The sequence below is a fragment of the Ursus maritimus genome, unplaced genomic scaffold (assembly GCF_017311325.1).
Source record: "Ursus maritimus isolate PB19 unplaced genomic scaffold, ASM1731132v1 scaffold_26, whole genome shotgun sequence".
In the NCBI taxonomy this organism is placed as follows: Eukaryota; Metazoa; Chordata; class Mammalia; order Carnivora; family Ursidae; genus Ursus; species Ursus maritimus.
The window spans coordinates 20204449-20230744 of record NW_024425119.1 but is presented as its reverse complement, the minus strand read 5'-3'; the positions used below and the strand labels follow the sequence as shown (position 1 = coordinate 20230744).

At 40.8% G+C, this 26296-nt stretch overlaps 1 protein-coding gene across 1 annotated transcript; it reads left to right on the top strand.

Annotated features, from left to right (window-relative positions):
* Positions 1–324: 324 nt before the first annotated feature.
* On the top strand, positions 325–22156 carry LDHB (lactate dehydrogenase B). Its single transcript, XM_008693114.2, has 8 exons — positions 325–481; positions 3374–3508; positions 10561–10678; positions 11911–12084; positions 13697–13870; positions 17451–17568; positions 19724–19847; positions 21788–22156. Exons 2-8 carry the CDS (start codon positions 3380–3382, stop codon positions 21953–21955), a joined length of 1005 nt encoding a protein of 334 aa, XP_008691336.1. The 5' UTR covers positions 325–481; positions 3374–3379; the 3' UTR covers positions 21956–22156.
* Positions 22157–26296: the final 4140 nt, after the last annotated feature.

Genomic DNA, 26296 nt, shown 5'->3' with positions numbered 1-26296 from the left:
ACCAGTACTATGCCAAGGTAACATGCCACCAACATCTTGGCTAAGAACATTGGTCCTCTAAGGTTGACCTGGAATGCAAAATAAAATTTATTTCTATTTGAACTAAATGTATCCAAACGAGAGAAAGAGAGTCCGAAACAGCCAAAGATGGTTAAGTTTTAGAAATAACGGGGCCTGTGTTGAAGTCTGTAAGCCCTGAGAGGCTGCAGAGCAGAGACCGCCTTTGCCATCAGAAGGTGACCTCCTCCGGTGGGGAGGGAGAGAGCGTGTGCACACTAGAGCTCTTGTCCTTGAAGGGGATTGAGCGAGCCGAGGGGAGGGGTAGGCGGCGATTGGGTTTCCAATCACAATAGAGGAAACTAAGAGGCTGCGGAGCGGGTGGGCCCCGCCTCCTCCTCTCTCCTTGCAGATCCTGCGCCGGAGGAGACGCACGCAGCTAACATTGTCTTCTTCGCGCGACTCTTACAGCCGCTTCTCTCTGGTAGGTTTCCGCCCAGGCCCCTGAATCCGGGTTCGCGGACACCCGGGTGGGACGTGCAGGGGAGTCTTTGCGTAGCGACACTGGGGAAAGGATCGAGGGACTTCTGCTTTCTGGGGCCTTTAGCCCCGAGCATCCGGACGCGGGCCTTGACTCACCGCTAGGGTTTGGGGCGGCAGGCCGTGCCCTCCGCTGGGGAACCGAAGGAGCGAAGGGGCTGCCACTGAGCCTCAGCCCTTGTCCTCACCGCCACAGAGCTCGCCTCCAGCCTATGCTGTATCAGGGGAGAGACTTGTTGCATTTGCAGCTAAAACCGGGGTTCTGCATGTCCTTGATGGGTTTATGGCGGCCGCATCACCCCCCCCCCCAGTCCCCAGTGCCTGCTGGCCGGACCCCGGACACGTGCTTGAGGAATTGAGGAACTAGGGGCGCGAGAGGGAACCAAGTACCATGTGAGGGCTGTCTGATCTCGAACCTGGGTTTTGGAATCTACTACCACCGTAATGGACAAGTGCCCCTGCTTCTGCGGGGCTGCGGGTAAAGGATGATCTGCAGGTTTGGCCCTGCACTCCAGTTTTCGCCCGGCTACGGATGCAGGCCTTCTTGGAGATAGAGGCCTGTACTTTTCTGGCCTCTTGATGCTTCGGGTGCTTTGTTTACTTGGCCAGCTTTGGATGTTGAGAGTAAGGAAGGTCTGGAATTTTCCCTAGAGACCTTCTCCTGGGAGATAGTGGTGGCTGCCCTCCCTTGTGACCTGCTGCTCTCGGCTGCCCGAGTTGGCAGAGAAAGATGGCCTGTGGGCGGCGAGCGGCCCAGCTGCAGTTAGGGGCCGAGGAGAGCGGGAGAGCTGGCACTTGGTTAGCGGAGGAATTAGATGGCAAACCTGGCTTTTTAAAAGGTTAAAAATCGAGAGGTACTCAGCAAAGAGGGTCTTTGTTCCTGAACTTCAGGCCCTGGTTCTTTGGCTCATTTCTAATGATTCACATCCGCAGGGAGGCGGGGGGTCTCCCTCCCTTCCCCCAGGAGGGGGCGCTGGACCGAAGGGGGCTGGAAAGGACCAAGAATCGGAGATTTGGCCTTGTTTTCCAGTCTTTTCGTCTGCAGCCACCACTCAGATCGTGGCACAGTCCCGCATATATAATAGAAAACATTTTCTTCTAATTTCTTCTGTTATGGAAAAAAAAATTTAAAGCACTTTTCTTCATCAGGATCTGAAAGAAAATATGTACTGGCCTGAGCCTTTACCTGTGGTTTCTGAAGTTTCCAAAATTACTTTAGAAGGTCCGTGCGAACCACTAATCTGTATATAGCGACCATTTCTGGATTTTTGTTTTCCACTGCTTACTGGATTCTATCTGTGAGGATCTTAAACCAGCTGGCGACTAGACTTCATGGAGAAAAAAATACGTAGTTTGTGTGTCTGCTCAGCAAGAGAAGGTGCAGCCTTTCAGTGCTGCTCAGAATGCAGGACGTGTGGGAATTTTCTTTGTCAGGCCGTTTGTGGGGGCAGACCAGGCTGCCGATTTTTTTTTTTTCTTTAGCGTTGGTGAGAAGACTGCAGATGTACTCTGCAAAGTAATCTCTAAATTTAGTTCTACAGATGGGGGAGGGCGCAGTATTTTTTGGTGGAAAAATAGCTATAGAACAAAACAGTTGGTACACAGTTGTGTCCAAATTCAAGTACTTTATTCCGATTTAAAGCTGTCCCAGCTCTTACTTAACATATACAGCTCCTAAACTAGTAAACTTCTGTTACTTAATCCACTGCAGATGAGAAAGAAAAAGTAGAGTAGAAAGCAGGGTACAGTTTGAAATAGGTACAGTGGCTGTGGATGGGACAGTCTAGCATAAAAAGTAAAGGGAAAACTAGAATAATAATGGTTGACAATTCTAAGTGATACTTGCATGGGAAGAAAGGGCCTAATTTTGACTTGTACCCTCTCTGTATTAGAAGACAGGGCAGTATGTTTTGTGTACTAAATTCCCATGGAATTGTGAAGGTTCTTTCACAATTTCAGTAATGTTTGCCATTTTAGTTATCCAGAAAATGCACCTGATTATCTGATGGCACAGATAAATATGGTGTTACGATATGGAATGGTTTCCAACAGGTTCTCTTTTCTTCCTTTTTTTTTTTTTTTTTTTTTTTTTTAATGGCTGGAAAGAAACTGATTCAAAGGCTGATATTCTCCTAATGTGACTCCCTGAAAGGAAAGTGTATTAAGTGCGTGCCCACCTTCCAGTTAGCTTCCAAGGGGCACTAAATGGAATTTAGAGTAATATTTCTGAAGATTTTGCTTCAACATTCATCACCATTTTCATGTCACTGTATTTATGAAGTATACATTGTATGTCCAGTACACTGTGACAGGTTTTAAGTCAGACTTAAAGTAGAAGAACCGGTTCTTATCTTCAAAGAGTGATAATGGTAACCATGAGTAGTAGAAATTATATTCATAACTGGCTATTAACTCTTTTAGACTGAGCTTAAATATGGATTAGTACAGGGCCCTGGTTTAGTTTGCATAGTTACATATAAGTTCTTGATGAGGGGAATGGAAACAGATGGGCTAATCTAAATGTAAATATTCATGTCTTTCAGCCAACAAATGAAGAGCCACAAGACAAAATTGTTATAACTTGTTAAATACAAGCACAGAATCCTAGGCTTAAGAACCCAAATTCTAATGCCTTCATGGAAGTTTTTGTTTTAATTAAATTCTCCATTAAGTGGGTTACATGGTTCTTTAAAATATATTTTGTGTTGGAGAATATCATTAGGCTCATTTTCAGCTGTGCTGTAGTTCAAAATTGCAACAGTAACATTTTGTGGATTATTCCCATTTGGGTTTTATATGTGGGTGTATGTATAATGTTTTGGTTCTTTTCTTACAGGGCACAATGGCAACTCTTAAGGAAAAACTGATTGCACCAGTTGCAGAAGAAGAGGCAGCCATCCCAAACAATAAGATCACTGTAGTGGGTGTTGGACAAGTTGGTATGGCGTGTGCCATCAGCATTCTGGGAAAGGTACATTTCAAGAGCACCAGACATGATAATTTCAGTTTATGTATACAGTCTCTTTAGGCACTTCAGAATTTTATCGTATCTTTAAAAGATTTTGCTTTCCTAAACAATTTTTTTTATTTTACTTTTTAAAAGATTTTATTTATTTATTTATTTATTAGAGAGCACGTGTGCGCGGTCAGGAGTAAGAGAGAGAGAAAGAGCATGCAAGCTGGGGGCAGGGGCAAGGGTAGAGGGAGAAGCAGAAGCAGACTCCCTGCTGAGCAGGGAGCCTAACACAGGGCTCGATCCCAGCACCCCGAGATCATGACCTGAGCCAAAGGCAGACGCTTAACCAATCGAGCTACCCAGGCACCCCGTTTCCTGAACAATTTTAAATAAATTATAGACATCATCACACTTCACCGTTTAAGTACATAAGCATGTATTTACTGAGAACACTCTTGCTATATGACCACAATAGAATTACTATAGTTGAGGAAGTTAACATTGATACAATACTATTATCTAATATATAATACTTAGAGTTAAAATTCTCCCAACTGTTTCATAGTTTCTTATATCTGTTTCCACCCCAATCCAAAATCATATCTTTTATATACTTGTGTGCCTTTCATTCTTCTTTAATCTGGAGCTGTTACTCAGCTTTCTTTGTCTCTCCCGTCATTGACATTTTTGTAGAGTGCAAGTCAGTTGATGTAGAATGTCCCTCAATTTATGTTGGTCTGATGTTTCCTTGTAATTAGGTTCAGGTTAAATGTTGGGGTGGGGTTATGACTAGGCAGTGGCATCACATCAGGGGACACGCAGCGTTCAACTTTTTCTTATTCCTGATAGTGCCCAAGACTCCCTGGGTTGAAGTGATGAGTGCAGGATTTCTCCACTGCAAAGGTCTCTTTACCCTCTGTAATTAATAAATAATCTGCACAAGGGCTCTGCAAGGTTGTGGAAATGACCTTCTAAGTCCTTCCGAGTACGTTTCCTAATCGGACATAAATTCTCGCATAATCAGCACAGTTCTCAGCTTCGGGAGATACAGTCCTGATGTCCTGCTGTTAGCACCTTCCACTCTGCAGACTTGTTCCCTGTATACCTCCACAGACTTCCGGCTTGCCTTCTGTATACACCCATGTAGGTCAGGCCGTAGCTTTTTTTAGTCTCCAAGGACTTTGGAGGAAAGAGGCCCTTTATTATTTACCTCACTGAATTGATTCCTTGATCTTTTTGAGGGCTGCCTTAAATGTAGGAACCCTGCCCCCCCCTAAAAAAAAAAATCGCTGCTTTGCCTTTGGTAGAGGACACTGCCCCTTTGTGCCGTATCTGAAGGCCGCCTGAATAACGCCTCACCAAGCATGTTTCTGTTAGCAGAGTTCAGATTCTCAAGGAACAGATTTTAAGTCCTTACTGAGAAGAAGCTATCAGAGAAATCAACTAAAATATGTAGTACACACTGATGGAAGTTTTACTCTTCCGCATTTTTTTTTCTAGCTAGGATCGACTAGGTGCTTATTTATAATAGCTGCTTCCCAAATCACAGGGAATTTAAGGAATCATAATTTAGTGCTCACGTTCATGCCAATGAAAATGAAAAATAAGCTTACTTTTTTTTTTAAACATTCATTGAACGTACACCACGGTGGAAGTGTTTTAATAAAAGCCTTCATTTTAAACAACAACCTCGGAGTGGGAAGTGTTCATATCCTATTTTCAGATGAGGTGGCTGAGGTGTAAAGAGATTAAGCAGCCTGCCCACAGTCACACAGCTGAAGTGGTAGAGCTGTGTTTTTGTTTTTTGTTTTTTAATTTTTTTTTTAAAGTAAACTCTACCCCCAGTGTGGGGCTCGAACTCTCCACCCCGAGATGAGCGTTGTGTGCTCTACCACCGGAGCCAGCAAGGCGCCCCAGTAGAGCTGTGTTCTGAACCCAGGCTCTGAACCCTTAACTATATTGGCTCCAGTTTCTTTTTATTCTAAACGGGTATTTAGGCAGTTAAAAACATCAAGGTATTAGTGAAATACTAGCTAAAGATATTTCTTTTCTCCTGCTAATCTCAGACATTTCAGGAAAGTACATCTGAGTTAGCATGATTCTATAAGGAGTTCCTCTATGGTTTTCACTGTTAACTTAAAATCGTTTTTGGTAAATAAACTTGTGGCTGTACTCATGTTATGTAATACTTTGGCCCAATTCAAGTGCTGGAGAGAAGAGACCCTGCTGCTAACGCAGTAGGAATCTTCCAATTTAGATGCCGGGAGGGAATGACTGCCTTGCTCAAAGACCATTTTACTAATTAAAAATATTTAAATCTTATTTTAATGGGTGAAGATTAAAGTGCTTCAAAATTATTATTAATATTTGGGGATTATAAACCCTGTTAGTTTCATAGAAGAAAGAAAATAACAGTGCCCTACTCTGCTGGGGGTTTATATATTACTCCACTTACTCCTTCCCAAAAGCTGGTGGGATATTGTCATCTATATTTTACTGTTGGAAAGAAACAGACTAGAAAGGTTAAGCCACTTGGTGAAGATCACACAGAGCTAGTAACAGTCTTGGAGCCCATCGCTGGACTGGTATGCTTTACAGGGAGTACACATTGCTTTCTCCCCAGGAAGTGAGCCGAGCTGGGGCATCAGAGAGGTTGAGGGGGACTGGACCTTCACCAGACATGAGAAAGCAGCTGAGGCCCCTAGTACAATGTCCCATCACTACAAAAACTCAATTTATCCTTCGCTTCTCTTGCCCACTCTCCCCAACCTCATTGCCTTCATATGAACCGTAGTAAGCTTTGATAAAAATGGTTGCTTCTGTGCTTAAACTTGCCAGTGGTTTCACAGGACACATAGACTGTATTTGTACATCAAAATCTGAGATGTCACGGATGTCTCCCTGCCTATCTCAGAGCAAGACGGTGCAGTGCACGACTCCAGGGGGCGCCATTCCCATAGTGCCAGCCCCATCTTTACCATCTCTGACTTTATTGTTCCCATCTGCCCTCCTTCAAAATACCTAGCTCATTTCTGCTTAAAACCCCCTTCCTTACATTTTCTTTCACCTGGGATGTTCTACCCTAGACCGTCAGAGTTGACCTCTTCCTCTTTCATATCATGCCTTTGTAGGCAGGCAGTCGCTGACCCTCCAAGTAAACGTCCTTCCCAGGAACTTTAACATCACCCTGCCTTGTGGTCTTTGTAGCGCTGCCGCTGTCAGAAATCATCTGAAATGGTTCACTTAATTCCTGTGCCCTTTCTGGGACATTCCATGAGAAAAGGGACTTTGCCAAATTTGTTCATTACTATGTACCTAATCAGTAGAATGTCTGGCACACTTAGTAATAAGTATGTGTTACATAAATAAATGCTTCTGCTATTTCTAATAATCTCTTACATTTTGTCAAATTTTGATCATAGCCTTTCCTTTCTCCTGGCTTCTATTGCCAAGTATGACTCCTGCCCTGCTACCCACCACAGGCTCTGCATTTTAGCTGTCAAGAGGGGGCTCATCACGTGGTCAGGGTTTGCAGAGCTTCCATGCAGGGTTATCATACCCCCTTGGGCCTCTGTGTCCAGCTGTCTTTGAGTCTCTGTCCTCACTTAGGTCAACTAGCCATGTTCTTGCAGTACAGGCACAGCCTAAGAAGTTTCTTTGGAGCAGTGTGACTACAGACCGATTGTGAAGTACTTTGTACAAGAATTGTCTTTGCACAAGAATTGACAGATTAATAAAATGGACTGAAAGCCCAGAAAAAGGCCCAAACGGTATTTAATAATACGATTGAAGTGGCATTCCGCACATCACTGAATAAAAGGCGCTTGTCCATTTAGTTCATTATTTGGAAAAAGTTATGCCTTTTCCTCCCACAAAATTTCATGCAGATGAAACACTTGAATATAACAATGCAACGATCAAATGCTAAGACGTCAGTGGCAGTAATTCATTGGCTAAGAAGGTCAGGAGGCAAATAGGGCCACCTCTGGTCCACATAGGACTTTAGATTAAAAGATATTTTTGTTGTGTTCAGCAGTGATGTTCTTGCCTTCTACCTGACCTTGTTCTTAAGCAGGAAGGACAGCAATTAAGTCTTGCTGTTTACAGCGTAAGTGGATTCACAGGCTTTACAATACAGGTATTCCCTGCTTTTCGAAAGTTCATGTTCTGCTACTTTGCTTTTACTGGAGACCCCTCATTAGTAGCTATTTTTGCTAACCAAAAGAAATCCCAAGAGTATTTTCCCTTTGACCTCAAAAGGGTAAAAAGCGAAAAGCAGCCAGAGTTTATTTTGTTGTAGAGGCAGCACACATCCCAAGCAGTGAGAGTGGCCCCACCAGACTCCTTCCGCAGGAAGTAACTGCGCACACTCGGCATCTGGGCATGAGGCTGCAGGAGCTTTGCACTGTGAGAGCATCTGGGCTTTACCTCAGTTTATTTTGTGTATCTGTTAGCAAGATGTGTCTTAAGGTATCGGAGAAGCCTAAGGGAGGGGCACGTGGGTGGCTCAGTCGGTTAAGCATCTGCCTTTGGCTCAGGTCATAACCCCGGGGTCCTGGAATTGAGCCCCGCATAGGGCTTCCTGCTCAGTGGGGAGCCTGCTTCTCCCTCTCCCGCTCCCCCTGCTTGTGCTCTCTCTGTCAGATAAATAAAATCTTAAAAAAAAAGTTAGTTTGCTTTCCTGTGATATCAGCAGTGAACATGTGGAATTTGAAATTAAAAACATAATACTATTTAAAAAAGAAAAAAGAAAAGCCTAAGAGAGGTTATTGGGATCTGAGCATTATCAGAAATTTCCTGTATAGATTAATGGTAATAGCCGCTTCTGCTTTATGCCATTTCTGCTTACAAAAGGTTTGGTGGGAACATTCTACTTTAGGATAGTGGGGGAAACCTGTGTAGGAATACAGAAGGAGATTTATTTCAGTCAAACAACGGTGCTGACACTTAGTCACACATCTTCTCTGTTGCCTGCCTCCACTCTTGGAGGGTATTCAGTCCTGCAGATGCAGCTAAATTCAGTGCTACAGTTATTTTTTTCAAGTGTTGGATCTCTTCCTTCCTTGCCAGCTGAGGGTGCACTTGTCAGCCAATTCTCCACACCCACTGGCTGAAACAAAAGACAGGATCTCAGATCCTGTGACATCCTTTTCCACTTCAGCCTGAAACTGTTTTGCCAGGCCGACTTTAGCTGCACACATGTTATGTGACTAAAATAAAAGTGATATTCCTAGTGCTGGGTACCTTGATGGAACATGATGGCTATTGCTAAGTTATAATGTACTAATTTAGGGTTTAAAAAACACAAGGTTTGTGTGATCTTGTCAGAGGCTGCAGAGGAACCAAACCATTTAAAAAGTATCGGAACATGTTTCTAAATAACACTTGTGAAACTTCATGCCAGTATTTGCTAGGTGTGGGAATGAGGAAACAGTTGCTAAGTAATCCCCAACTCCCAGAATGGTCATTGCAGAAGTTTGCAAGTCAGTCTGTTGCTTGGAAGAGCGAGCACATTTGGAGGCTCGAGTCTCAGGAACTCACAAGCAAGCCTATTGTAACTCACTTCTTGAGACCAGCAATCCGCTGGGATTCGAGGTCTGGACAGTGCTCATCCCTTGGCTCCTACAGGGAGCGGGATCTGCTTCGGCTGGCAAACTGAAGTGGGTCAGGTTTTCTTACTGGCTTCTCCCTCTGCTGGTCAGTGCCTTCCAGATACCTCCTGTTACACCCTAGGCTACTATACCTTTTCCTTCAAAGTGCCTTCTGAACCCAATTACCTACCCTTTCCCCATCAACCCTCCTCTCCTATGTAGCTGATCACACTGTCCTTAGGAGAGGTATCCTCATTTTTAAGTGGGTGTCAGTATTGATAATATCCTATTAAGCTAATTATTTTGCTGATAGCCCTAAAAACAGTAAAGGCAAGGACCTGAGTGATATTTCAATGAGAGGGGTAACTACTTTTTATAAATTTTGCAAATTATGGGTTTCCATAAGATAACAGAATTTGAAAGCTGAAAGGTTTGGATGCATCTAGTCTGACAGCCTACTCCCCACCCCTTATTTTTATGAGAAGAGTTCAAGTACTTGCTAAAGAGAGCACTGTACATGACTGATGAAGGGAGAACTCGAGGCTTTGTTTTATCTCCCTCTTCATGTAGGGATAAAGAGAACATACAAACATAAAACATGGTACATAATAAGACATTTTCTAGAATATGTAAAATTATTATTCTAGATCGAGATTAAATAATTGTTGATTTAGACTTCTATTTTGAATGAGTGGCAGAGGATGACAACTGCAGTAGAAAACAAGAGAGCTCGGAGACTTGGGTTGATCACAGGAGAATCTGCTAGTCCTGGACCCCACCATCCATAAGATACTCCTTCCTTTTCCCCCATCAAGACATGCGAATTGGTTCAGTCCAACCTGAGGACTTCAGGCTTCAGATGGGGCTTCAAATCCTACTATGTGCTCAAACTGTTGGCGGTTTAAACCCAATCTGCCCTCTGAGAAACCCTCCAAACTAGAGGTGATTTCAGGGATGGACGCTGCCCAAGGTTGATTCTGGGTGAATCTTCACCGCCACTCATTAATGGGAAGACTTGTATATCCTGAGACCACTGTTGAGCTGCTGGTTTCATGAGGAATCTTTGTCTACATACTCTTAAAGTGATTTGTGTCATGCTCATTGAATCCTAGTTGAATACTAGAAGGTGAAATTGAGCAAAATCAGTGTATTAAATATTAATAGTTCATTCAAGACTTTCTCATGCCGTTGCTTATAGAGCACACCTAACTCCATGGTAAAATTCTCAACGTTTTTAGACCCTTGGTGCTTAGCCATTTAAAGGGTCTGCGTTTTGGGGGTGCCTGGGTAGCTCAGTCGGTTGAGCATCTGACTCTTGGTCTCAGCTCGGGTCCTGATGTCAGGGTCATGAGTTCGAGCCCTGTCCTGGGCATGGAGACCACTTAAAAAAATAAATAAATAAAGGGTCTCTGTTGGTTATGAGCTGAGGTGCCCTAGAGTAATGTAGGGCACTAACCCCTGTTCTTGTATTTCTAGTCTCTGGCTGACGAACTTGCCCTTGTGGATGTTTTGGAAGATAAACTCAAAGGAGAAATGATGGATCTGCAACATGGGAGCTTATTTCTTCAGACACCTAAAATCGTGGCAGATAAAGGTAGTTACATTTCACGCCCAGAGTGATCTAATAATAGATGCCCCCGTTCTGATACAAAATTAGTCTTCAGTCCCGACGAGTCTGGGTTCACGGTTTTTCTTTCCTTCTGCCTCCAATTCATCCTTGAGGACAGACGCAAGTATTACCCCTATAAACTTCCCACATGACTTCCACACATTTGACACATAATATTTTAGGAAATTGTATCATAATGCTTTTACATGTGTCTGAGAGCAGGAGTGTTTTAGACCCCCAAAAATATTTGCACAGAGTAATTTGAGTGCTTTGAAGAAACGAAATAAGATTCATGTTCTAGCTGTCTCTGTTCTGGATGGGCCCATTTATGCTCTGATGCTACCAGCATAGCAGGCCTGTGTCTAAAGATAGCAATGTGGACCTCAGAATAATTACTACTACTACCGGCTGTTATTCATTGAATTATTCGCATTCTGGGTACTGCGAAATTTTTGAATGTCACATTTTACCCCATTTCACAATGAACCTATGAATTGTAGGTCTTCCCCGTAACACTGATAAAAGGTACGAATAACTATTCAAAAGTCACATAGCAGTACAGTTTACTGTGTGACTCACCCATAGCTATTGCGTCTGATGATCACGTCAGGTCATAATGTCTATATTTGGGAAGTGACACATTTCCTTGAGGAAAAAATATTCTTCAGAGAAACTCAATTGCTAAAAGTGAATAGGCTTCCTTAAAATATTGAGTATTAGAAATGAGTTTCTAGCCAAGAACAAACTTCTGTGCCTTCCTTCCCCTTCATGGATTGGATTAACATTACAAGCCTAGAAGGGTCCTCAAGTCCTTTTTTTTTAGTTGGAGGGGTGCCTGCTGGACTTTGGACTCACTGTCAAATTACTAGCAATCGAATATTCTAAAATCAATAGCGTTTTGAATTTATTAGCCAGAAACATAATTTAGGGCCTTCTTTATTTCCTTGGTCCATTCTCTGAGCCAGTTTTATGGTTGGATTATTTCTGTGTAACTCAAAAAGGAAGAAGCCATTTCTCTTGAGAAGAGTGTTGTACTTCAAAACCTTCTAACAGGGAATTCTTGGATACGTAGTTCTTACATAAGTAGTTCTTGTAGTATGTGATGCTTATGCAAGTTCTAGAAGCTTATGGATGTTTAGGTTTCTGGAGCATACCATAGATGATATATTTTGATGAAGAATTGTATTTAAAGTACCTTTTCCCCCCTCTCCTTCAAGATTACTCTGTGACTGCCAATTCAAAGATCGTGGTGGTGACTGCCGGAGTCCGCCAGCAGGAGGGAGAGAGCCGGCTCAATCTGGTGCAGAGGAATGTTAATGTCTTCAAATTCATTATTCCGCAGATAGTCAAGTACAGTCCTGATTGTATCATAATTGTGGTTTCCAACCCAGGTATTTTATTAACAAGAATTATCTTAAGGTTTGCTCCTGTGAAGTTAAATGCTTTGGGTGTCTGTTTTATTTTGTTGTTCGGCGTTTAAAGAATCCATTCTAGGATTTACTAGCTGAAGCAATTCTTGTGTCTTCTGTTATTGGCCGCAGAAGAGTGGTGTTTGCAAAACAAATGGCAGAGTCCCTGGGCCAAATGCTTAAAAGTGTGAGAAGAGTTATATATAAAAACAGTTGCAACTGTATGTTTCATCAGTTTGTTGTAGAGCCTACAAGCTTTTTTAATTTTCTAGGAAGATTATCCGGGGATGTGTAATGAAACATTTAAATGTGGCTTCAGTTTGTAAGAAACACTGTAGCACTTTTGATCTTCTGTTAGCCAAAAAGTGTATTCTAGGGGCGTTGAATTTGAGAATAGTTTAAAAGCCGTGAATCAGTCCGGTTTGAAAGATAGAAATAACTGTATCGAAGGACAGATAACATGCTAATGCCAAATACTATAACTGAAAAGTTGCTTTTTTTGCTAAATCGGCATTTGCAGAATAAACATTAAAGCTTCTGGTTAGAAAGAATTGTATTATTTAACCAAAACAGTCAGAATTCACACTCTGTTTCACACTTGCTTGTCTATAATTTGCCACCAAACAGACTGTTATTGGTGAGCATAGTGGATAATTGATAAACTGGTAGAACTGATTGTCTCTGACGCTTCACATAGAGGAAGATTGTGAGTAAGAACCAGGGGGATCCTTATAGTTTGGTTCCCTTATTGGAAGTCAGCAAAGACAGATTATTTTAGTAGTATTCTCTGCAATCCTGGATTGGGGGTTACGAAATAGCTCAGTCTTGTATATAAAACTTCTTGTAAATACATAGTGACAGATAGACTTGGAACAAGAGTGACAAATAGCTGGCACATAGGAAGTTGCCGTGTCCCATGCCTGAGACGCACGTCATTAGCTCATCATACAACTTTCCAGGTATAGCTTCAAAGTCTCAACTCTCCAGGGAGTCACACCCATGGAACCAAAGTTGCCAAGGAAGAGGTTTATGATACCCAGTCCAAAATGACCTTAAAATATCTTAACCAGCGTGGAGACTGCAAGATTAACCTCTCGCCTTTCTTGCGTGTGCATTTTCTCCTTTTGATGGGTTAGCCTGTAAGTGCTGTGATCCTGTCTAGACCAGCGAGTTTTACTCTTTAAAGTCTCAGGGCGTGCCACACCACAATGAAGGTTCTATCTTAGAGGTCCTTTCATTAACGTTTCATTAAATACTGCAAAATGTAAATCTCTTGTATTATCACAGTTGCTTACTGCACAGTATCTTGTGCCCAGGAACATTTATAGTAGTATGCCTCAGTAATTGAGTAACCCATGGCTTTGGGTTATGATGATAATCGTTACCATCATGGAACATTACAATCAGAAGGAACTTATGTGACAATCGGTTCTCCTTACCTCCATTATCTCTGAACGTTGAAAGTATTCACGTCTTTCCGGCTGCATCTCAGACTGGAAAAGTTGGGGAGGAAGAAGCTAGGACACAAGCTAATTGACATAGCAGTTGAAACCAGTTTTGATTTACTCACATATATTATTTCTGAACATTTTAGTGGATATTCTCACATATGTTACCTGGAAACTAAGTGGACTACCCAAGCACCGTGTGATTGGAAGTGGGTGTAATCTGGATTCTGCTAGATTTCGCTATCTTATGGCTGAAAAACTTGGCATTCATCCCAGCAGCTGCCACGGATGGATTTTGGGAGAACATGGCGACTCAAGTGGTAAAGGAAAAAAACCCCATAATATTCTAATTTGTATTTATGGTATTCTTGTCATTCTGAACTTTTTTAATTTTAATTTTATTTTTGTATTATTTTCACATATATTACAAATAAGCAATTTGGGGGAGAATACTTTGATAGTAGGTAAATATGTATATAGTCCTCATCAATTTTTTGCCTGCTAAGTTTAGTATCCATTGATAATTCTTGATTAAATAAATTATTACTATGATAGCTGTCAGACACAATACTCAGTCATTTCTTCTATATCTATTGTATTCTGCTGTAAAAGAGAGCTTTCTCTTCCCCATTGATGTGCTTATTTATATCAATATGCACTCAGATTTTTAATTTATTCCACAAATGTTCTTTTACCTATCTTTGTAATGCAGAAATTTTCCCGGATTTGGCAAGTAACAGGCTCTTCAGACTTGTTCCTGTGTCTTTTTGACATGTCCCAACATTTTTGAGCCCTTGTCTTTGGAACAATAAAGTTGTGCCATATTGGTGTTATACTTTCCATTTCCCTGCACTAGAAACACCTCTTTCTCCAGTGAGCCCCATTTCCTTCTAAGGGGAATGGTGTTTAGAAACCAAGATCTGGACATAGATGTGCTCGTGCTCCTGGTGTATCTCTGCTTCTAGGTCTTTCCAGGGCACATAGGTATTATGTCCATCATGTTTATTGAAGTGGGAATAAATTCGGGTAACAAAAGTTTTTTCATAACCATATCTGCTATTCTATAGTGTAAAATAAGTCTTGCTTTATATGAGATCGGATTTGGGGGCACCTGGCTGGCTCAGTTGGTAGGGCATCCGTCTGACTCTTGATCTCAGGGTTGTGAGTTAAAGCCCCATATTGGCCATGGAGCCTACTTAAGAAAAAAAAATAGATAAATAAAGTAAATGAAATCTGTTTGTTAATAAACCATTAGTAACTATAGATCATTTAAGTAGTAAGAGCCCATTTGGTAAATATCTTGAATTTCTTTAGGAATTTAAATGGAATTGTTGGACATAAATTAATCACCGTAAAAAGACCAACATTAAAGTTATACTGCACTTCTGTTGCTTTTATAACGCTTTGTTTTGAACCAGTTAAGGGGCCCTGGCTGGCTCAGTTGATGAACCATCCGACTCTTCATTTCCGCTCAGGTCATGATCTCAGGGTTATGGGATGGAGCCCCGGGTTGGGCTGTGTCCTCAGCAGGTAGCCTGCTTCTCCCTCTCCCTCTGCTCCACCCTCCCCACTTTCCCTCTCTAATAAATAAATAAAATCTTTTAAAAAGAAAAGAAACAGTTAAAACACCATTTATTCAAGTTAATGTCTCTCTTTTCATTTAAGTTAATATTTCTGTTCCACGTGCACCTGGCTGGCTCAGTCAGAAGAGCATGTACCTCTTGATCTTGTCCTGAGTTCAAGCCCCATGTTGGGTGTAGAGATTACTAAAAAAATAAACTTTAAAGAAATTTTTTAAAAAATAATATTTCTGTTCCAATTTTATGTAATAACATTTATGAACAATTCTGATTGTATCTTATAACTCTTAAGCTTATTTATTAAATTAAAATACACTGAATAGGGGCGCCTAGGTGGCTCAGTCGTTAAGCATCTGCCTTCTGCTCAGGGCGTGATCCCGGCGTTCTGGGATCGAGCCCCGCATCAGGCTCCTCCGCTGGAAGCCTGCTTCTTCCTCTCCCACTCCCCCTGCTTGTGTTCCCTCTCTCGCTGGCTATCTCTCTCTCTCTGTCAAATAAATAAATAAAATCTTAAAAAAAAAAATACACTGAATAGGCTAATGGTGTAAAACTCTTAATTATCCAGAACACTTCAATATTAGTGATAATCTTCATTTTACTAAATTCACATCTGCCCTATATGCAAGGAGGTATTTCTCCCTAAAAGGTTTAGATGCCAATATTCTTTTGAATTCAGTGAGAGTGTGTAATGTGATTTTAGTAGAGAGTTTGCTATGGTATAAGACTTTGGTCTTACAACCATTGCATTTGTCCTTTTTCATATAATGATGCAAATTTTTTTTTCAGGCACATTGTACCATATCATTCAAGAGTTCCTAATATCCAAGGATTTGTTTGAATTTGTGTCCTATATAAAAAACTATCACAATGTCTAGTGTATAGTGAAAGGTCAGTCAATGCTAGTGAATTACAGTTGTACAGTTATTAGAACCACAGATCTGAAGGCGATATTATGTGTCCTCTAATTTAAGGCTTGCATTATAATGAAAAAAGTGAGGCAAAGTAGGCATAGTGGCTAGTGGCTTGTTCAAGATCCTTAGCTAATTAGTGGCACAACTACAACCAGAATCATGTCTTCAGACTCCTGTCCAGTCGTCTGTTCACTCATTACTGTGTCATTTTTTTCCAAAACACCTTTTCCCCTATTTCCACATTGACCTGTATTGCATACATGAAATGAAAGAGAATTAAATCATGCTCAACCCTGGCATGATTATGTAGATTTCATAGTTTCATCAAAAGCCATGAGAGTACCCTAGTTTTCTCAACAATTAGCCTGAATTCTCAAAAGTTGTGGACTTACAAGGGAGTCTTACGTGGCCACAGCCAGCTTTGCCCATAGTAGCTGGTTTCAGCCGTACTAGACGTTACCCCATGCTTTTGCTCCTATTCTGAGTTTATGGTGCTCTCCTCCAAAGGTCCCTGAGGACCATACTAATTTTTCAAGGTCCAGTTCAAATGCCTATTTTTTGGTAGCCTTTTCTGACAGCTCTTTGCCCCTAATTTAAGTAGATTCTTAACTTATGTTTTATTATGCTTTCTCCATACCTCTGTGGTGGTTCATCCTATTGCTTGAGTTTCCTTTGCCTGTTTCTCCCAGCATATTCTGAACTCATCCACAGCACAGAACATGCCCTTACTCATTTCTGTATACCTGCATCTTCAATATATGCTTTTGGCTGGATTAGAAGGTGTTAAGAATAAGTAAGAATGTTCGGATGCATCAGTCCCTCCAAAAGATACGGTTGATGGTAGAGAGCACTTTGCTGTGCCTCTGGAGGCGTTCTTGGAAGGAAATGTTGGGTACAGTTAACACCAGAAAAATTCACTGTGGTTGTTACGTGGAGTTTGTTTTGAGAGCTAGACCAGACTTGGGGCATGAAAAGAGATAACTGGAGTATATTTGGACCTTACCCTGGAATATTTTTTTTTAAAATTCACTCCAGAAGAAAGGGTTTTATATAAGAAAAATAAGTAGGACTAAAGTTAAAAATTCTCAAATCAAAAGTTTAAGGTAGTCCTGAACTAGAAGCCCTTGTGATTTCACGAACCTAGAGGGAGGCAAGGAATTTTCATATTCTCCGTAAATACGACACAGCAATTCCGTTTTGCTCCAAAATGGTTGACAGTTAAAATGTCAGCTCTGTGGCTGTTGGAAAGCACATGTCCCCCTTCAGGGGAAAGTAGACTTGGGTCAGTTGTCTTTGGAGCAACTCCAGCAGGTATTCAGTAACTAGCCTCAGAGGTGAAATCGGAACTAAGAATAAGATTTTTAAAAATAGTGTCAGAAATATATGACATGTTTATCTTTTTTCTCCAGTGGCTGTGTGGAGTGGAGTGAACGTGGCAGGCGTTTCTCTTCAGGAATTGAATCCAGAAATGGGAACAGACAATGACAGTGAAAATTGGAAGGAAGTGCATAAGATGGTGGTGGAAAGGTAAGTGGAAGGGGGCTTAAGGTGATTAATTTTATCGAGATAAAATTGTCAACAATTTCCATGACTGCCTGCTCAGGTAAGCTCTTAATATAGTAAACATGTGGGACTCCTGGGTGGCTCAGTCCGTTATGTGTCTGCCTTCGGTTCAGGTCATGATCTCAGGGTCCTGGGATCGAGCCCCACATTGGGTTCCCTGCTTAGTGGGGAGTCTGCCTCTCCCTCTCCTCAGACTCATGCTCTCTCTCATTCTCTCTCACTCTCTCCCAAATAAATAAATAAAATATTTAAAAAAAATTTAAAAAAATATTTAAAAAAAAAAGCTGTTCTCTTCTGAAGCTGACAAGACTAACTCTACTGGTCAAACGTACCATGTAAGTCCCCCGTAGGGAAAGCAGATGTTTTTCTGGAGAAGTCCTGTTGTATAGGGAACAGGAGCAAAACATGGAATTAACAAGTGAGAAGGGCTTTCAAATTGCCTCTTATCCATAAATAAGGTTAGAAGCTGGACACTTTTTTAGTCTCATAATTACCTAAAATGAGTACCTGCTGATTGATTGCTAAAAGTGTCACAGCTATGCTGTTTTTACCTTTCCACACCCAACTAAAGATGTCACCCTCTTTTTTCTCTTTTCCTGTTCACTCTTTACTGACCATTCTTTTTTTTTTTTTTTTAAAGATTTTATTTATTTATGTGACAGAGAGACAGCCAGTGTGAGAGGGAACACAGCAGGGGGAGTGGGAGAGGAAGAAGCAGGCTCATAGCGGAGGAGCCTGATGTGGGGCTCGATCCCATAACGCCAGGATCACGCCCTGAGCCGAAGGCAGACGCTTTAACGACTGCGCTACCCAGGCGCCCCTTTACTGACCATTCTATCCTGTGTCCTTCATGCTTATTTAAATAAGGTGTCATTGTGGAATAAAGAGTATGGGCTTGAATTTAAGTCATGACACTGGCACTTATAGAAGCCGTTTAACTTTTAAGTAGAATCTCAGTTTTGTCCCCTCTAAAGTCATATAGTAATAGAATTATTATAAAAATTGAGTAAAAACACAGACAACACTGGTGAGCAGTCGGTAAACATCAGCTGCTATTTTTTGCAGAGAATTGTTTGAAGACTTTCTCAAACATGGAATTGTTTTGCTTAGTTTAAATGTAATGTGTTTTTTTTTTTTCCTGGAATTTGGCTTGTGCATGGAGGAAAAGATTGTTTAAAAATGTGAAAGGGTCCTTAGCATTTCATTAACTTAATCTCTTTATTTTACAAATGAGAAAACTAGGACTCAGTCAGGTAATGCAATTTGTCCAAGGTCTTCTAGCTAGTGATTGCATTAAATCCCAATTTCCTAAATTCTCATTTTGGTTACTCCTGCTACCTCTTAGGGACCATGGCCTTTGTGGGTTTCAAGGTGTAAAATTTATGTTCAGAAAATTGCCAGGCCAAGGTATGGTCTTCCCTCTGCTGTTACGCTAGTTGGTCACCATATTTTAGGTGACAGGGGTTAAGTGGGACCTCAAAATCAAGGTATATTTTGTCCTTAGAATGTGAACGTCCTTTTATTTTCATTGTTTCCTGATTTCATTAATAACTTCGTAAATATTCATGTTAATGAATATGAAGATGGGTTGGAAAAAAGTATATTTTTACCACTGTGACTTTATAATATTCATGCATATAGTAAGCTATTTTGTTTTAAGTTTTACTTATTTATTTTAGAAAGAGAGAATGAGCATGGGAAGGGGCAGAGGGAGAGAGAGAAACTCCAGCAGACTTCTTATTGAGCTCCGAGTCCAAAGCAGGGCTCTATCTGAAGACCCTGAGATCATGACCTGACCTGAAACCAAGAGTTGGACGCTTAACCTACTGCACCACCCAGAGGCCCCTCAGTAATCATTTTAAATTTATCACAGCATTCATATAGAGCCTGCTGGGTAGTGTTTCCAATTGTAAATGTTTTACATATATGTTAACTCATTTAACAAACTTATAGATACCATTGCTATCCTCATTTTACAAAAGAGGACACTGAGATAAGAAAGTCTTGCTGAAGATTACACAGTTTAACAAGAGAGCAGAAGTCAAACCCAAAGAGTCCAGTTTCAGTAACTATTGAGTCTGATTTCAGTGATCTCTCTTATGACTTTTTTCTTTCTTAGTGCCTACGAAGTCATCAAGCTAAAAGGATATACTAACTGGGCTATTGGATTAAGTGTGGCTGATCTCATTGAATCCATGTTGAAAAATCTATCCAGGATTCATCCAGTGTCAACAATGGTGAAGGTAAGATAAACCGTTAAAAATATAATTTCTAGTATTCTATTCTGTGAATAGATTTAAAGAAGGACAAGATGGTCTCAGTCTACTTTTTTTTCTGAATCTCAAAGTTCTGTGGAAACTTCTCCTTCTTCTCCCTTGTATGCTGTGGCAAATGAAATATTAACTGAGTCTTTTTTGACACAGTTTCAAAGTATATATTTGTATAAGTCTAATAGTTTTATTTCAAGTTGGGATATTAATCTCTAGATTGTCTTTGATGCAGTACTTGATAACCTTAGTAAATTTAGTTCAATTTAAAAGCTATGAGACAGGGGCACCTGGGTGGGTCAGTCAGTTAAGTGTCTGCCTTCAGCTCAGGTTATGATCTTGAGGTCCTGGGATCAAGTCCCATTCGGGCTCCCTGCTCAGCTCCCTGTCCCCCCCCCCCCCCCCCGCTCATGAGCATGCTCTCTTGCAAATAAAATCTTTAAAAGAAAAAGCTATGAAACAAGTAGAAATTCTTTTTTTTTCCAATAAAATTAAGATTGTATTAAAACATTGTATAAGGTAACTGATTTTCCATAAGTCAATGGCAGCGGTGAAAATGTAAGGGGAAAATGGAGTAGATTAAAAGAAACATGCAAAAGAGAAAGATACAGAAGTATTTGGTGGTAAAATGTGGTGTCAGGTGTTTTTGGTTTCATTATTTTAAATACTATAATGGGACGCCTGGGTGGCTTAGTCAAGTGTCTGCCTTTAGCTCAGGTCATGATCCTAGGACCCTGGCATCAAGCCCCATGTCCAGGTCTCTGCTCAGCGGGGAGCCTGTTTCTCCCTCTCCTTCCTGCTGCTCTGCCTGCTTGTGCTCTCTCTCTCTCTCTCTCAAATAAATGAATAAAATCTTAAAAAAAAAATACTATAGCAAAAAATAAGTATGGCAAAAATTGGATAACTGCTCAGTCTTGGAGTGCATATTTAGAATTTATTTATCTCTACTTTGGTTTATGTACAAAAATTTTGGAATTGAAAGTTTAAAAAATAGGGGTGCCTGGCTTGCTCAGGCAGAAGAATATGTGACTCTTGATCTCAGGGTCCTGAGCTCAAGCCCCACATTTGTTATAGAGATTACTAAAAATAAATATACTTTTTAAAAAAAGTTTGAAAAATATATTAAAGTAACTTGTTTAATATAATTAAATAACCCAATTAGTTGTATGGTTAAGGTGACCCTGTGAATAAATTAATTACTTTATAGAAACTGGTAAAGTGTTTTGGAAATTATACTATTTTTTAGCAACTCTTGGATGTTACAGAAATCTTGCCTTTAGTGGCTTCCAACTACTTATTCTGGACTTGTTGGACAACCACCACCTGAAAATCCCTCCTAAACTAAAGAATTTTTTGAAATTTAGTATTTCATGAAAAGCAGCCCCTTAAAAAACGCATTGGAATGCAATTTAATTTGGAGACTTAGTTTTATTTAAGTATATCTAAGCGGGGAGAGTTGTATAAATAAGTTCAGTAAAAAACTTACTACTTTCTTATAAATTTCTAGTTTGTCATAATGTATATTTGTATATTCTGTGTATAAAATCAAATTCAGAATATAAGTATTTGGGAAATATGGGCCTGTAAGTGTTGAAAATTAAAGAATGAGTTTGTGCTTACTATATTTCCTACATGTCTTTCTGTTTAAACATGGGTTCTGTGATCATTCTTATCTATGATTTCATTTCTTTTTTTTTTTAAGATTTTATTTATTTGAGAGAAATCACTAGCTGGAGGGGGTGGGGAGGAGCAGAGAGAAAAGCAGGCTCCCCGCTAAGCAAGGAGCCCGAGTCGGGGCTTGATCTCAGGACCCTGGGATCATGACCTGAGCCAAAGGTAGACTCTTAACCGACTGAGCCACCCAGGCGCCCCTATGATTTCATTTCTTAAACTAATTGTTTCTCTTGTTCTGTCAGGGGATGTATGGCATTGAGAATGAAGTCTTCCTGAGCCTTCCGTGTATCCTGAATGCTCGGGGCTTGACCAGTGTGATCAACCAGAAGCTGAAGGATGATGAGGTTGCCCAGCTCAAGAAAAGTGCAGATACCTTGTGGGACATCCAGAAAGACCTAAAAGATCTCTGACTTCTGGCTTCTAGGCTGTAGAAATTTAAAACTACAGTGTGATTAACTGTGAGCCTTTAGTTTTTCATCCATATACATGGATCACAGTTTGCTTTTATCTTCCTAAATATGTGAATCTGGGCTCACAGAATCAAAGCCCATGCTTGGCATAATGCTTGCAATATGAGCCATTGAACAAATAAAACTAACTATTGTAGTGTGCTTCTATTTCTGGGACTCTTCCTTTAGTGTCTTCTCAAAGATTTCAGTCATTGTTTCAAATAATTCTGCCCCCTTGTAAAATGCCCTGAATTCTATGTTCCGTTTTCTATATTTGTCCCCCAAATAGCACAAATATTCTTTGTCACGACATATGCCATGATTTTGTTATTGCTGTTCTGAGAATATGATTACCCTTTTATTTTTAAAGACGTAATTTTTTTAGAGCAATTTTAGGTTTACAACCCAATTGAAAGGAAGGTACAGTGATTCCCCATACACCGCTTGCCCCCACACCTGATGGTTTCAATGTCAGCCACCAGATGGTACATTTGTTAAAATCCATGAAACAACATTATCATCCAAAGTCCATAGTTTATGTCAGGGTTCACTCTTGGTGATATACATTCCATGGCTTTGAACAACTATATAGTCACGTGTTTCCCTCATTCTAATGTACAGAGTAGTTCACTCCCTTAAAAATTCCGTGGTTTCCGTTTTGAGGCTGCAACTGAAGATAGAACTGGAGGCGATGGATGGCATTTACAAGGAAGTCCATTTTAATTCTTGAAAAGGAAGAACCTCTAAAACAGGTTTTCTGCAATTGGAATTAACACTGTTGGAGTTAGTTCCTCTTTATAATGAAGAAAAATAAAAGTTGGGGCTGAATTATCCAGATCCAGGTTACTGGGACACAGCATAATGTGGGAGTTAAGAGGGAAAGTTAAGGCAGACTCCCTTTAACAAAGAGTTTCCAACTTACATATAATATTTAAGAGTCAGTTTAGGTAGGGTTGAAAGTATGGGAATTGTCAGATAACCCCGGGTCTCAGTGCAGGTTCAATCACTGATTAACTGATGGGGGGCAAGTTACCTACTTGGCCATTCCCAAGCCTCAGATTCCTTACCTATGGAGCAGGGGTAACAATGGTACCTCTTCGATGAGTGATGTGTAAATTAAATGAGAAAACAAAACTCTTAGCACAGGCTTAGTCGTAATAGTAACAGATAGTGCTTACCGTTTCAGGTTTTACATACTATTAGCTCATTTAAATCACTCTATCTTAAGAGGTTGTGTTTGTCAACCTTGACGCTATTGGCGTTTGGGGCTGAAGGATCCTGGACTCCTGTGTGTGGTAAGACGCCAGCAGCATCCCTAGCATGGACCCTTAGATGCCGAAAACACACCCCTCCCCCTAGTTGTATCAAACCTCTGCAGACATGCCAAATGTCCCTCCGCGGAGCAAAATCACTGCTCTGAAAGTAAGGAAACTGAAACAGGTACATAGAGGTCGCACAGCTACGAAGTAGTGGAGTTGAGGTTCAACCCGGATATTGCAGCTTCTTAATCCCTCCCTAATCTTCACAGTGTGCTACATTGCAGAAAATGTTAGTTACTGTTAGAGGTTTGTATCTAGGGTTTATAGAGTACCAATATCATTCTTTAATGTTCCGGCATGTTATGCTATGAAGGCATTATTCTGTACTAGAGTAAGGGAGACGAAGACAGGTGTCACCGTACCTTTCTCAGTCCATTTCCAAATTGACTCAGTCTTGGTATAATGATCACGTCTAGATGTAAGCAGGGAGGTTTTAGAAGGTGGGGGAGAGACCAAGTATTCCCTATTCCCTAAACTGAGGAGTTACTTTGAGGCCAGAACGCGAGGGAGGTGACTCCATAGTTCAAAATTTTATTCAGGGTAACTGACGGGGGCAAGAGGAGGAGGATGCATGGCAGCTGCATAGCTATTCTCTGCAAAAGCCAGACCTTGGTCCTCTGACTACAGAGCAAGGGGATATACTGAAGAGCATTGTAGTGAGATCAAAGGGTTCACATGCACCTAATTGACAGCTGACCTTTAATTAGATCTTGGGCACCACCTGTGCTTCAGGAAGAGGAAAGACTTTGTTATTTCTAACAGATTCGTGGGAAACCAAAACAAGCCTCCCCCATTCTGGACTTGGCGGGCATTTCTGAGGTATATATATCAATCTCTAAGGGGCCTGGAATGTGTAGCTCCAAGAGAGGTCATTGAGGAAACATGAACAAAATGGAGGGCCAAAGATGGAGTCAGTATTGCCAGCATTCCTGCAAAGGTTAGTCATTGTTTCAATTTCTATATGAAGGCTGAATTTACAGTAAGCCAGTAGTTTCCAAGCTTGGACTTCAGGGACCAATTGAAAAGTTTTTAAACTTCATGGGGCACCTGGGTGGCTCAGTCGGTGGAGCCTGTGACTCTTGATCTGGGGGTTCCAGCCCCACATTGGGGGTAGAGTTTACTTTGTCAAGGATGGGGAATAAAAACGTGCTGGGTGAGGTAGGGGGTCTCAACTAAGTTCACCAACTGTTTATGTTGCCAAATAAGGATGTGGAGAAAAAAAATAACTGTATTCTTACTATTGTACAGACAACTACACATTTTAATGCCAAGAGAATGGAAAGATTATAATCTCAAATTTGTCAACTGTCATGGATCAAGAGCAGAAAAGCAAAACTGTTGGGATCCAGAGCCAAGAGCTGGAAGAAGTCTGGGTCCTTGGTTTTCATGGAGGTGTTACACTAGCTCTTCATTGCTCTTACATTAGAAGGACATAGACTCCTAGCACTGTTCCTTTGGCTGTCTCTCCTGGCCAGCCAAAGCTCATTCTCAGTGACACACGCTGTAAGACTTTACTGGGAACAATCAACCATAGGCAAATTATCTGTTAGCAAATAACCTTTTGTCTAGTTGAGATAGACACGAATAATAATAATAAGCCAAAGTGCTGTAAAATCAAGAAAAAAACTGAGCCCCCCCATATTCAATGGGGGCACCTTAGTTATTTTCTTGTTCTCTGAGGAAACATGGAAAATGAAACTGTTAACATTCTCTGGGAATAGAGTAACACCCCAGTAGTTAATACACGAATTCAGATAGTCCATAGGTCAATATCCTAAATGCAAATACAATGGAGTTTGGGACTGACACAGTGTACTCAAAAAGGAAATGTTATCCCATATAATTTCAACATAGGAAGTACCCTCATTCCAAGCTCTTTTGCACAGGAGAAACCGAGACCCAAGTACTAATCTGATTTGCCCCAATGCAACCGAATTACTTTGTGGATCTATTGGTTAGTACTCCTTCGAGCTGGTTAAAACAAAACAAAAAGGAAGGAGAATGTGTTGGTCCACCTCACTGAAAAGCCTAGAAGTAGAACTGACATTAAGCAGGACTATGTTGAGAATAGAAAAAAATGTCACCAGGATTGTCAAGCTTTCTCTAACTCTCTGTTTAATTCTTGTCTCTTCTGTATATTTAGATTCTCAGGTTCTGTGATGAATTGTCTACAGCAACTCCAATCTCAGATGCTCTTGTATTCAGCCCTAGTAGAGAACTGCACCCACTGTTTTCCTAGAAACTCCAGAAAAATATCTCATTTCATATTATTGTATCTTACTGCATTTCATTTATGAAATGCACATCCCTGAACCTACCTCCTAGGCCTGGGAGGTACGGTGCTTCATAGACTAATGACTTCGTTTTTCTAGAGCCAAAGCCCACTAATTGAGAGAAGTGGAGGGGATGGGTCCCAGCAGAAATTTAAGTTCTGATTACCATATTTCCACTGGGGGAAATATGTGCTAGGTGAAAAAATAAATGTCTTCCAATCTTGACACACAATTTCTAATCCTTTCCATGACCCCATTTTGTTGCCTGGTATTACTGTCGCCCAGTAGCTATGTAATAAATGCTTTCAGTTTTATCTGGATTCTGCCTTAGTGAAGGTTTTTTTAGGTCAAATGCAGACCTTCTGAGGGGAAAGCCACTACATTTTCCACTCTAGAATCTGGTTCGGTTTGGTTCCTGTTTTTGAAACTTGAACATAGAAACATTAGTCATTACTTTAGAAAACTGAGAGATCAAAGGAAAGTAGGAATCCTGTATCTAGTTTTAGAGCAAACAGATCTATGTGAACAAATTAAGCCGAGAATTAACACAGGGGAAGTCATAATACACTAAATTAGCCAACAAGCAGATGTTTATTGAGTGTTTGTTTGGTATCGATAACTCTTCTAGTTGCTGTGGAACGTCAGAAGACATCGTCCATGTCTTCCGGAAAATCAGACCTTTAAAAGAGCAGTATTACGACAGATGTATG

What these genes read in the sequence shown, in the direction of transcription:
- LDHB (XM_008693114.2), top strand. Translation starts at nt 3,380, where the DNA reads ATGGCAACTCTTAAGGAAAAACTGATTGCACCAGTTGCAGAAGAAGAG. An exon ending in CCATCAGCATTCTGGGAAAG is followed by an intron (nt 3,509 to 10,560) that starts GTACATTTCAAG and finishes TTGTATTTCTAG; the next exon opens with TCTCTGGCTGACGAACTTGC. An exon ending in TAAAATCGTGGCAGATAAAG is followed by an intron (nt 10,679 to 11,910) that starts GTAGTTACATTT and finishes CTCTCCTTCAAG; the next exon opens with ATTACTCTGTGACTGCCAAT.